The sequence below is a fragment of the Uloborus diversus genome, chromosome 10 (assembly GCF_026930045.1).
Source record: "Uloborus diversus isolate 005 chromosome 10, Udiv.v.3.1, whole genome shotgun sequence".
NCBI lineage: Eukaryota > Metazoa > Arthropoda > Arachnida > Araneae > Uloboridae > Uloborus > Uloborus diversus.
Window position 1 is genome coordinate 34,719,825 of NC_072740.1, and position 13,787 is coordinate 34,733,611.

General features: G+C 33.1%; 1 protein-coding gene across 1 annotated transcript in view; it reads left to right on the forward strand.

Annotated features, from left to right (window-relative positions):
- The window catches only part of LOC129231714 (regulating synaptic membrane exocytosis protein 1-like), a 122,933-nt gene that overhangs the window by 94,302 nt on the left and 14,844 nt on the right, over positions 1–13,787 (forward strand). Inside the window, exons 11-16 of the mRNA XM_054866077.1 lie at positions 443–596; positions 5,031–5,177; positions 5,300–5,501; positions 8,789–8,946; positions 9,948–10,254; positions 11,675–11,934. Coding sequence (XP_054722052.1) covers positions 443–596; positions 5,031–5,177; positions 5,300–5,501; positions 8,789–8,946; positions 9,948–10,254; positions 11,675–11,934 — 1,228 coding nt within the window. The remainder of the gene's footprint in view (positions 1–442; positions 597–5,030; positions 5,178–5,299; positions 5,502–8,788; positions 8,947–9,947; positions 10,255–11,674; positions 11,935–13,787) is intronic.

Here is a 13,787-nt window from a genome sequence, read left to right on the forward strand (position 1 = left end):
CATTTATACTACTTCAATAAGATTGTAATTAGCGTAAAGATGTGACCAAATCAGTTTTATACTTTTAAACAGGTCACTGAACATTTAAAAATACCAAGTCTCCCTAATACCGTTCCACTAATAAGCACTTATTTCTCTCCATTTTAACTTCTTTTTATCCCTCACTTTCGCAAAATGTATGTTTAAAAACATTCATACCTTTGTCAGTATCTATGTATTTATCTTATCTTTTTTTTTCTCGCTATATCCCCAACGGTTGAAATTATAAAAAAAAAAAATATTTCTGTTGATTGAAATTCAATTAAACTAGAAAATGTTTATCAGAAAAGCTTAACTGTCATAATCCATTGCATTTTGCTTTTCACTGTTATCTTAAAGACATTTGTAACATTAAACGCTTACGCCATAATGCTCTCTAACATGCAAATTTTCTTTTATGCAGCAACGAAACAGCATGTTTTTGGATGCCGAACTGTCCGGATCTGTCACGTCAGTAGATCGTCTTTCTCCGCCTTCTTCTATATCAGTATCTCGATTATCAGATAGTGACATTTCTGAGCTTGATTTTGATGAAGGACTTCCTATTACAAGAAGAGGTGATTATTGTTAATTCATTCTATAATCCTTCTTTGAAACGACAGCATGATTTCAATACAATAACAAACTGAAACTTGAAAATCACCTTTTTTTTCTATTGAAATAAGGAAATAGGATTTTGTCTCTGAAACGTCAATTTGGTAATTAAATACAGATCTCAGTTAGTTTATGCAATTAGAATTCATCGAATTTGCGTCAGCAAAATTTAACCTCATTAAAAATAGATATTATATTAAATCTGCATTTTTTTGTTTTATTGTCTTCATAGTCAGTAGTAATGCGACATGGATGAAAAAACATCGATGTTTAAAGTTAAAGCATCGATGTTATCGATACATCAACCCAAAAACAAATATTGTTCAAAGTTTTATTTCTCATTCAAAGTTTTTCTTCTTACTAAAGTAACTTTAAAATATTAACACGTAGGAAATAAAATGTTTGTATGTATCTGCTTGCGTCATGTGTTATATAATGCCACTGGTTTAGACTCGTAATTAATAACCGTTTGTTCATACCATTGAGCATGAACTACCCTCTAAAACATTCTAAAAACTAACCAAGGGTATTTACCCTTTTAAATACTCGCGACGCTAGCGGAGGGGGGGGGGGGGATTCCAGTGTCCCGGTTGAACATTTCAGAAATCTGGCAAGCCTATCCATAAACAACCTTCTGAAAAACTGCAGTATATACTCGCGTCGAAAAATTTAGTAAAAAATGAGGTTTAAAGTTAGGGGGTCGTACTTATAGGCGGGGTAGAACTTCTGAAAATTTTCCTCAGCAATTCTTTTAAAAGAACACTCGAAACTGTGAACCTTTTCCCGATTTTAGTCCAACTCTTTTAAGCAGATGCTAAAACAGTAAATACTGAGGCATTCAGCTATAACTTTGCATGGTCTGACTAAAGACTAAATAATTACTGTAAACGGCCGACTACGAGTTTACAGTAATTGCTTAGTCTTTATTTCACAAGGAAGAAAAGTGCGGTATTTTCCCGATAGTTACTAAATAATACTCCCTTTTTTCAAAATAATGTAATATGGCTGCAGTTTAAAATTTTATTGACACTAAATCAAAATAAAAGCAACAAGTAACAAAAATCGTAACAGCAAAATCGAGCCCTTTACGAAAATCTCGATTGCCGAAGTGAACCCTTTTTGTGCAAAAAAAAGAAAAATGGAAGTTTTTTAACATCAAAATGTTTTTACAAACCATTTTCCCCCTTTTTGTTATGTTTAAATGCAAAATTAGCTGCAAAACGCTCCCGAGTTTTTCAGTAAGTTGGGACTAGACCTATACGCGGATTTTTGATTTTTCCCGATTTTCCTCCTAAAAGTAGGGGCGTCGACTAATACGCGAGTATATACTTCTGAACTTATCAACTACTCCAAAACCTGCCTCGAGAAATATGAATTGGGACATAAAAGCTTATCAAAGGTGGGAAAACCTATGTCCTCTTTTTTGTACAAATTTTGAGATTCTAAACAAATTTGAGATTCCAAATATGAATCCCGGAAAATTAATTTGTTTGAAATCCCAAGGAAAATAAATTTTACCCCCTCATTTAAGTTTTCTTCCACTTTCGTAAGCAAGAGAAGAATGATGTGTGTACATGCTACATACTTCTATTCAAAATCTTCTCTCTCTTTTCTTTCGTTATCCCTCTTTAGGTCTTAATCAAATCGAAAATATCGTCTTTTCTTGATGCTGAAGTTCACGGTTTTTCGGTCGTTGAGGTTCTGGCTATCGTTCCTTAAGGATTTTTGATATTTCGTATATAGGGTGGATAATCGGTGCCTTAGAAAATTGATCGTTAGTGGAGGTGATCGCTGTATAGAGGTAGTCGCTCATATAAGTTTGACTCTATTAACATTCCAAATTAAGTAATGCAAAGAAAAAAAAAACTTATGCATTTAAAATTCAAAACAAATAATAATAATAATAAGCATCAATACAAATGAATTAGAATAATAGAAAAAATCATGAATAGTTCATAATATTCTGATGATAACTTGGTGACTAAATCATATGGAAACTTTAAGGTACTGTTAAATATTTTAAAGCAATATCTTCTGTTAGCTATGTAGGGAAATTTGGGGCAGAGTGAAATAGTTAACATGAGTGAGCTTTTTCAAAATGAACAAATTGGAAATGTGTTTTGAAAATTACAGTACATAAGAAAGAACATTAAAACTTGCATTGAAAAAGTATTTTTTATTTTTAGCAGTAAATTTGCGTCTTCAATAAAAGTGGAAATTTTTCACTTCGTTCTTCATGGGGCAAAGTGACACATAAAATATTTTTCTAATGAAATATTTTCTATTCAATTATAAAAAATATTTTTGATCAAATGAACCAGTAAACAAAAGGTTGAATGGTTAAATGAAAAGATACTAAAACAATAAACGAATAATTAATATAAAAAAAATTAATATATGAAGAAAAATTAAAGAGTAAGTAAAAAAGTGAAGGAATATGAAAATAAGTAAATGAATCAATAAATAAGTGAATTATTAAGTGAAGTAATGTAAATGAATTAACTAATAAATGAACACGTTTGTAATTTCGTAAATGATTGAGTGAGTAAACAAAATAAACTATTTCACTCTACCCCATCCACTTTGCCCTGCATATATTGACTAATTGTACAAAATATTTAAAATACAAATAAGCTTCATATTAACTAAATAACTACTGTACCAGGTATTAGAAGGTCTTAATTAATATTTAAAATGTTAATGACAAGAACTTTATCATTTTTAACGACAAAAATAAATTTTGACTTACTACAAAATATTACAATATGAGTATCAATTTTTTAAAAAATGCCTGTATTATCATATGCTTTAATCTTCGATTGTATTTTTTTTTCCTGACTGCAGTAGACTACATGTCCAACTACATAGTTAAAATATTACCAGAAAGGTGGCGCTAAAAGCAGAGTAAATATTTCATCATTTCACTTTGCAACACACATTCCCCTACATTATAGTATGTACGTTTGGATATACAGTCGAGTCCCGACTTACGCGAGGGATGAGTTCTAAGACCCCTCGCGTAAGTCGAAATTTCACGTTGTGGAAAAGGATATGAGTGAAAACTTTTATAAACGTACCAATTATTTTAGATACTTGTAAAAAAACCCTTAAATGTTAAAAACCATTTTTTAACTATACATTATTGTTTCTTACATTAAGAACTGAATGTTTACATATATTAAAAAAACGTTTTATTCAAAACATTAAATACTGCTACGATGCACAAAATCAATGATCAGTGGGAAAGAAAGACATAAAATAAACCAGTATACGATGCGTACAGTATACAGTAAGAAAAGCAAATGCACAAAAGTTGTACTGTACAGTAGATACAGTAATGATATTTGTAACTTAAAAAAGTGAAGATGATAATGATTTATGCTGCATGATCAAACTGTTATTCTAATATATTTTTTAACAGTTGCTTCACTAATTCTTTTATAACGTTTCCATCTATGGTAACACCTTTCTTCCTGGTTTCTTTAATTCACAATACAAGAGCAGCTTCCATTTCCTTAAATTTTTGCATTTTAATGAAATATTACTTGGTAAATTTTACGAGGGTTTCCTTTTCTTGACTTTTAATTGTATGTAAAGCATATGGAAGATTCACTCATGCCTAATTGTCGTGCTACCTTCTACGTATTTTTTAGTTGAGATTCAGCTTTTCAAGAAGCTTTAGCATCGAAAAACTTTAGCTTTCCTTTAATTGTCAAAAACTTTCTCTTTTTCTTACTATCTTCACAAACTTTAGATGAAACAGCGCTCTTAGGTGTCATTATATTTCATTAAATTTCACATTTAGAATTTAAAAAAAAAAGGAAAATAAGGAGTAGAGAGTTATTTGTATAAGTGATGTTGAGACTAGTACAGTGTGGGAACTCAGTGATGCGAAAAGGATGAAGGTCTATTCACGAAAAAAAAAAAAACTATAGTAGCCAATTACAAAACCAAAACTTACGCACCACGATTCCCCACCGAAAGTTTTCGCGTAGCGGGTGAGAAATTCGCGTTATGCCGAAAATTCTTTTCTCGTGAAAAAATCGCGTTATAGCCATTTCGCGTATGTCGGATCGCGTTGTAGCGGGAGTCGACTGCATCAGGAAAAAAACATATGACAGAGTAACAATAACGAAATCTACGTACATTATGCTTCAAAAAATCTTTTGAATTTTCAAAATGTTTAACACGTAAAGTGAACTTTAAGTTATACTCACAATGTCCTATTTTTATATTTCAAATTAAAAACTGTATGTTCGTAACAGCATTTTAGTCGTTCAACTACAATGTAATAGTAATGTGACAAAATAAAATTAAAAAAAAACTGTCTGGTTCATTTTGAGATTATTTGGATCAATATTAAGTCTTAAGCCAAACTAATCATTATTTCTTTACAGAAAGTCGAATTCCTACTGGTGATGGTAGCAGCAGTATTAGTTCAGTGAGAAGTAGTCCAACATTAGTAGGGGAAGACATAATAACTGTCACAGAAAGACGCTCTAGACGGGACATGTGGCCTGATGATAGAAGAAGATCTAGTACTGGTAAAAATTCAAATGTCATTCCTTTATTAATAATTGAAGAGTTTTGTACAAGAACTTGCTGTGTAATAAATTAGTAAACCTGAAAATTCGTTCTGAAGATTTTTACTTTTTCCGTATTTTAGTCCATCCAAGAGATTTATATTCATATGAAGGACCTGAAAGAAAGGAGCCTATGTCCGGAGTTGAGTTTCCTCCCAGAATGTCAAGTAGAGTGAGGTCGCGATCTGTGGTGCCTGACGACGGGTCTGTGACACGATCAAGATCATCCACAAGAAGATTGACAGAGGGTGGACTTTCTCGGTCGTCGTCACCTCCTGATCATAGGTCAGATTTCCTTAAAGCATTTTCGTAACTTTCGCTTTCATCCAATGACTTAAATACCAATTAAAACATTTGGGTTTAGGAGCAATGTCAGGCAGTAAAAATTGATTCTACTATTCATTTAGAAAATCGTTTAAATGTGGACGAGTTTTATGTATTTGAAATGAAATGACCTTTTTTAATAATATCTTTGCTTTAGAATGTAATGAGATTTTTTTTAAACGACATTGAACATTTTACTCAATCTATATACTAAGACAGAATAACAATCAATTCTTTAGTCTCTTCTTGAAACGACACATTATCTGCGAAAGTTTTTTACCAAAAGTATTCATCTAAATCACTCAAACCTGTTTTTGTGCAGGGTTTGCTTTTTCTTCTGTGGGGTAGATGAAAAATGCAATCAAATTGGGACATAATTGACGAAGTTTCCTATTTTTGTAAAACAAGTACGATGTAGGTACTTCAAATGACAAAAGTGATTTTGAACCAGTTTATTACAAGAAAGCTACCATGTTGTCAGACTGCAAAGGATAAAGGTTGTACGTTTTTAAAAGTTGTGCGCAGAGAAAGTAAGAACATATTTAAATAAAAAATATTAAAATGTTCACATGTGTATTTGAAAATTAGATTATAAAAGATTTGGCGAGATTCAAGGTAGCTGCTGTGTCTTGAATTCGTTTAAAAAAGCAATTTCTAGTTGCATCGTAAAGTTTTGAGTTCTTTTCTACGTGAGACTTTTTTATGCGGTCCCTATCCACCGAATAAAAAAAAATATTTTTTGATTGTGTTTGTTGCAAAAACTACTTTTATAGTTACTCGTGAAGTTTTGGGCGATTTTTTTCATACGGTCCTTATCTACAGCACAAAAACAGGTTTGAGTGTACGTTTATACAGGGTGTCCTGAAAAAAATGACTGTTTTCAAAAATTTATGACAGGAAAATGGTAAATGATAAAAAAAATAATTCTTGCAGAAAATTCATGTGGTGGGTCGTAAATGAGTATCCCCGAGTTCCAAATTTTAGTTGAAAAATTTTCCAATAGATGGCGCTGCAGATATTAAGTCTGTAAATTAAAAAAAATAGAAAATTACATCATATTTTTTCGAAAATAATGAACAAAAGAACAAAACAATTCTTTCAAACAATCGTCGGTTGTAATCCCGTGTCGCATTCGGAGGAAAAATCGGTGAATTTCAATTCTTCTTTTTTGGCTTACTATCTGCAGCGCTATTGAAACATTTTTGAACAAAAATTTGGATTTCTGAGGGGGGGGGGGAATTAGCGTCCACCACATGAATTTTCTGCAGGAATTTGTTTTTTATCATTAACCGTTCTCCTGTTATAAATTTTTGAAAACAGTGAGTCTTTTTCAGGACACCCTGTATGTTAAGATTCTTGATATAAGTTGCAAATACCAAGTATTCGCGTTTCATATCTTTGATAAAAGTTGCTATCTTAAAATGATCTTGAACTTAAATTTATTTTGGACATTTAATTTTGTGATTCAATAAATGATCTTATTTTCATTGCATTTAATTGTTTGACAAATATACAGTGGCTCCCAAAAGTGTTCGTACACCTACGACTTTCAATGAAATCGGCCCTTATCCATTGGTTAGAATTAATATTTCGGAATAGGTATTTTATTATAAGATCTATGATCTATTTTTAACAAAACTACATGAAAATTTTTAATAAACAATTAAAACTTAGTTTTTTAAAAATCAAAAAACAAAAAGTGCCGGAAATTTTATCTCACAAAAGTCTTCGTACACTTTGCAAAAATGTAAAACATTTAGTAAATAATTTAACTTTTTGCAAAGTTATTATTTAGTAGAATATCATGCAGTAACAACAGAAGCTTTTAAACGTCTGGGAATAGAGTTCATTGTTTTTTTTTTTTTTTTTTTTTTTTTTTTTTTTTTTTTTTTGTGCAATTTCTGAGTAAGTGTTCAGCCGCACTACGAGTCTTACTGTTTCTAGTTCGCTTTTCATTTCAATGGTGTATTTTCGTAATCTAGCCACCAGATATCACCAAATATGTTCCATTAAGTTTAAATCTGGCAATTGAGGAGCTATTTCAAAGTTTAAGGACAAATTTTGAGGCACCAAATGCGAACGTGTTACATTTTATCCTTATCTGGATAAAAACAAAGATGTTTCCGAATACCAAATTTTCGGCTAATAGTTTAAAATTGTTTTTTAAAATATTTAAATAAACAGCACAATTCATTATTTCAGCAAAAAATTCCAAATTTCCAAGTCCTGATGCTGAGATGCACCCTCACACAAGAACATCTTCACCGTCCTGATTAACTGATCTAACTAAGTTCTTAAGATTAAATTACTCATTTTTTTTCTTCCATTTACAATTATACAACAATTCAACCCAAAATGTTGAATTTATTTTCATCTATAAGTAAGACGTTGTTCCAAAATGTTTTGAGCTTATTTATCATTGATTTTACGACGGAAAGCGTAAGCTTACTGTTTTTCGTACGAACAAGAAAATTTCAGCGGGAAGAGATCCGATTTAATCCAGCTAATCAGAAACCTTGACGAACAATTTTAGGTAAAAATTAAACGTAAAATGTTACATTCAATTCTGCAGAAACTTTTTCAGTTCTGAAATGTGTATTTTTCATGTTTTTTTTAACTGTAAACCTCCGGTCACGCTTTGTTAGCATTGCCAGTTGACCTTTTCTTACCTTGTTTTCTATCCGATTCTTGTCTTTAAAGCATTTTTATCAAGCACTTCAATATAGAATGGAATTAATTAACCAATTTAGAGACATTTCAAACCAATTTACGGCTACTGTGAGGGAAAAAAATCAAATTTCGAATCGTGTTTGTTGTTTTCTACGCATACCTGCCAGTTTAAAATAATAAGCAAAATATTAGGGAAAAAATACACGAAAAATTAAAGGCAAATTAAGTATCATTACAATGCAAAAATAATAAAAAAAACCACATATGATAATTTTAATTATGAGTTTATTCGGAAATATTTCAGTGTACGATGGCTTTTGTGGCGTATCTTTTCTCTGTCTCTTCGTTTTTTGTCAAATTTCAAAAATCAAATCTGGCAATATTTTGAAAAAAACTACTGGGTTTTATTCAGAATGGTATAGGAATGGTGTGAAAAAAAATTGGACTTCATATTCGAATTCAGTTTTGCGTTATTTTGGTTTTACTTAAAAATTTCAAGATGTACGAACACTTTTGGGAGCCACTGTATGTTTCAATTCCTTTTGTTCTCATATTTTCTAACATAAACATTTTTCAAGCAGTGGACTGGTTGGTCGACATCCATCGGGAACACCTTCACCCAAGAAAAGGCAACTTCCTCAGATTCCTCCAAAACGAGCTACGAGGGATCAAATGACCCTTGAACTAGAAGAAAGAGCCAGACAGATGAAACTAAAAATGCAGAGGAAGCCTGATGGTAAGATTTTTAAGTAGCTAAATGGATAATGATTAACCGTCAGAAATGCTAGCTGCAAATAATTGCAAAAACGTATTCCAAAAGTACTTTTAATAGCATTTAATGTACCAAGAATATCTGAAACGTTAGTGGAATAAACTGATCTAAGCTGCAAATTCATCTAAGGGAAAAAAACTTTTGAATTTTTTTTTTTTTTTTTTTTTTTTTTTGCAAAGCACAAGCTGTTCACCCTCGTGAGTTTACCCTATGTTTCTTGAACAAGAACATATTAAAGAGTAAAATTCCTCTAAAAATCAGAGATCCGGTTTAGAGTTGTAATGCAAGCATTTTCATCTCTTTCAATATACGAAATTGGTAAGCTATATGAAAAACATAAAGCTAAAATTCAATCCATGAGACTTAAATACATGAATTTATGGCACGACTACATGATAGATAATATTTTTGCAAACATATACTGATAGAAGTCATAAAAGAAGAACATAGGGAAGGTGAACTAGATATTTATTTCACTAATTCACCAAACTTGAAAGGAAACAAGATACAGGAGTTGCATCCGAATCAAGTGAGTAAGTAAGATCTATGAGCAAATTATCTTCCTTAAAATCATTTGATTGTTCTGATAGCTAGAATATGAAACAAAAACTGCACTCAGTGTAATTCACAACCCAGTAAAATTAATTTAATCTAATACCTATCATTCAATGAAGCCCCTTCCATCTTCGAGATGAAATATTTTGTTGTGAATTTGTGAAAACAGTATGACAGAGTACATATGAGTACATAGATTACACTAGTACAGATACATATGAGTGAACTAGTATTATGTTATAAAAGTCATTGCTTTTAAGTAAACTCAACGGTTTGGACTCATATTCTTCAACTAGCTCTTCTGAATGTAATTTTCTTCTTTATGTGCAGTCTAAGGTTTAGCAACAGCGGCTTGCGGTTGAAACAAACTGAATTGACAGATTTCATACAAATTAAACTTTTTATTGCAGGTATATCCACTATGATCGTGTCAGACAGCGAAGTATCACCCCGCCATATGGACAAGCAGTTCAACGTTCATCCCCATCCACCCCCTCGAAGCACCCGTCTACCGCCCCACCCTCCTACGGCCTCTTCAAGCACCCGAATACGAGGCTCAAGCACATCCGCCACAGGGGCCGAAGGACACGAGAAGGATGTAAATGTCACCACTGCCCTTGAGAGCGATGGATCCGAAACCAGCTCAGTCTCAAAATACAGCGTCACTAGTGCCTTTTCTTCTCAGTCTGAGCATCCCAGGGGCAGTAGAACGTTGAAGTAAGTGCAGACCCTCTTCTTCATATTATGTTTCTCATGGACCATTGGGGGCACGTAAAATGCAGTATGCTGTCAACGGGACAGTCTCTGAAGTAATATTGTGAACTATTTTTGCTGCTGCTGCTATATCCCACAACTGTGTGAAAGAAACGTGGCGTATCCAGGTGGAGGGGTTTGGGGATATGTTCCCTCCGAAGCTCTGATATTATCCCTTTTGGACCATAGAAAAGGACTAAAACTGTTCATATCCCCTTCCGCAAGTTAACCATGTGCCCGCTCTGAATTTTTTTTCAGGCTACGCCCCTGGGAAAGAGGGGTACCATTTTCTCACTAGGAGGCTGACTTCCAGGACAAACAACAAGGTAGATGTCAGCACCAATTACGAGCTGTAAATTTTTTGTTCCAGAACAGAGGCTAAACAACCCTTACTCCAGTGCCCCCAGGGGTATAACATAGAGAACTTATACATTAAAATGTTGTTTAAGAATGGAAATACATGAAAAGGTTAGTGATGAAGAAGAGGCTTAAAATTCAGGTTTTATTTGAGACTTAACTTGAAGTTAACTCGCCTACAGTGATCTTATTAAACATTTGAAAGTGATCTATGTATTTCTGTGAAAATAAAGTTGTAATTTTTACATATTAGTTTAAACATAAGTTTATAAACTAATTTGTTCTTTTTGTGCAAAACACTTGTTCTTTTTATGCAAAAGTAATGAACCATAAAGTAAAAGTAATAAATAAGTTTCGATCAGGTTTTAATGCAATATTTCCCCAACTAGGTAGAGAATATGATGTAAGGAGGTATCAGAGAGAATATTGTTGCGAGTTTTTGAGTAGAGAGTATTGGTACATTTTTGTTTAATTTTGTGAACATAAACACAAAAACTAAAAATTGAAGGCCAAAGCAGAAACAATAGCTATTTGTAATTTTGTCAAACTCTTAGTTTAGAGTATTTCTTCTAAAACTTCGAAGGACAGAGTAAGTTCTATATTACGCAACACCACGCACGCGTTTCAAACGTAACAGTCAGGAAGTGGAGTAAACGACTTACGGTTTTCAACTACAATGTGCTCGCTAAAATAGCATTCTTTAGTTCCCTTAATCAAAATGTGTGTCTGGATTACTGAAAAAAAAATCTTTTAATAAATATATCATCAGCTGAGGAGGTAAATGTCATTATTTAAAAATATTACTAATTTGTTTTCCAAAATACATTACCATAAATATGAATCTCAAGAAGCCGATTATATTTAGTACAAAACAATCCACATCGCTTTAAATGGTAAGAGAGAAACAAGCATCAACAGTGTAAACCCTCATAGAGAGATAAATAAAAACAGTAAATAATTCACGCTACATTTTATACATATTGATCAAAAATACCCTTTTGTTGAATTTCCTTCATTACATCTACAGGGAATTCACGTCTCCAACGCCTGGCTACGGTCCTGTCCACCCACCCAGACCATCCCGTGGAACCTTGAATCGAAGCAACAGCGATGGCGCAGCGAATGGCAAAACTAATAACGGAAGTCTTTCTGATACAGCTATAGGAGCGACAGTTGATCAAGGTGCCAAACAAGGACAGCAAGGGACCACTTCTGGAGGTAAAATTACGCAGTTCGGAGGATTGTCCGCCAAAAGAAGCAACAGCACGTCCCAACTCAGTGTTTCGGGTACGTAATAAAACAACTTCCTCTCTTTTTTTATAGGAATTTAAATGCCAATGCGTATTTTTTCTGTTTTATGAATAAAAATCCCAGGATATAAAAAATCAACCATCTTACTGTTACGTAAAGCAGTTTGTAATAAGAAGACTATATTTCTTTTATGTAAATTAGAATCACCAGTTCGGAAGAAACGATTATCTTCCTTCAGAGTAAATTAGTATCACTACTAACTTTAAGAAGAGAATGAATCGGGCTATTTCTCCCCAATTGTATCCGGACGGTTGAATGAACACTTTATAAAAGTGTAGTTATTTTCCTCACGGGTAAAGTTACTTGATCTCAAAACTCTCTAGCTGTTAAAGGTTTCATTGCAAAATATGTTCAAGTCCACTCAGCTGTGAAGCTCAGAGTTTGAGCCTTCGTCAAATTCTCTGAACTGTGAAAAATATTTTAGTGATCTTCTAGTTTCCTTAACGTTTCCTTTGTCATGTTTAGCTTTCATCATCAGGGCGAAACGTGATGGCTCTAATTCAAAAATGCGGAGCTGTCATTATGAAAAAATCTTTACTTCAGTTAAATGAGCACAAAACCCAAACACGTGGAATAAATATACTTAAATGCAAGACTGTGAACCCATTCACGGCTAACAATTGCAATGTAAGGTAAATTAATATCATTTTTTGGCCAACAATATAATATCCGCGTGAGTTGTGTGGTATAAAAAATTAACATGTAAAAGCACCAAGGGTAGTTGCAGATCAACCAAGGTACTGCAGTTATGTATTTCTGCAGAATAGAAGCTAGACGGGACCTCTGACCATAGTGGTTATTCGGGTGGATCTGATAACTGATGGCACTCTACTGGAATATAAAATGATCCGCTGTTAGGGTAGACATACCAGTGAATGAGCACCACCCGGTAAATGAACACCTCGTATTTTTTTGCGAAAAAATAAGGTTTTAAAACATTTTTATTAGATGAATTGGCCGTAGAAGCTCTCTTCTACCCATTGCCAGAAAGAAGACGACTTGAAAGTGCTGTGTTTGTCCATTGGTTAGAGTGTTCATTTACTGGGTCGACGCACACCTTTTTCATTTCAAACCTCCAAAATGCCTAGATACAGATTCGTAAAAATTCTCACTTTTTTTTAAAAAATAACTTCATACATCATTTAATTCGTTTTTACTGTCATATGGCAGATACTACAATATGTTACAATGCTTATAAGTTTTTGAAAATGAAAATGCGCTTAAGTATTCATTCACTGGTCGGTTCTATCCTACACACAATTCTTGACGGATCTATTGATATCATCAACGAGTTTAAATGCAGCTGTCTTAAACTTCGCTTTGCACGCAACTCAGCCTCAGATTATTACTATAGGATCTTGAGGACTATGTTTAGTTTTGAAAGATGACGTCGCTTGTTGTATGAAGAAGTTCGGTGCCATTGAAGCATTTTAGATCCGTCATACTACCATATGGCCTGCAATTCGTACAACTTGTATTTCGTTCGTGAGTCTTTGCTTCACGAAGTTTCTTGCATCAACCATTGCTGCCAATAACTGTTCATAGTAGTGTCTGTACACACAGGGAGGGAACCTACCACTCGGAATGACCGGCCAATTTCACGTAATATTATGTTATGGGAAAACATTCAAACTAACTAGTAGTTGTTATTATGTCTCCGAACAAGTGATCGTAATAAGAGTTAACTCCAGGCAACAACAACGCCAAGAACGAAAATACTCGCGATTGTTTTGCGATTTTTATATGCAATGCTAGTTGCCTGTAAAAATTCTTACTGTGAGTAAAACTAAAACCAATTTTAAAAATTAAGAATTTTGATATTTTGTATA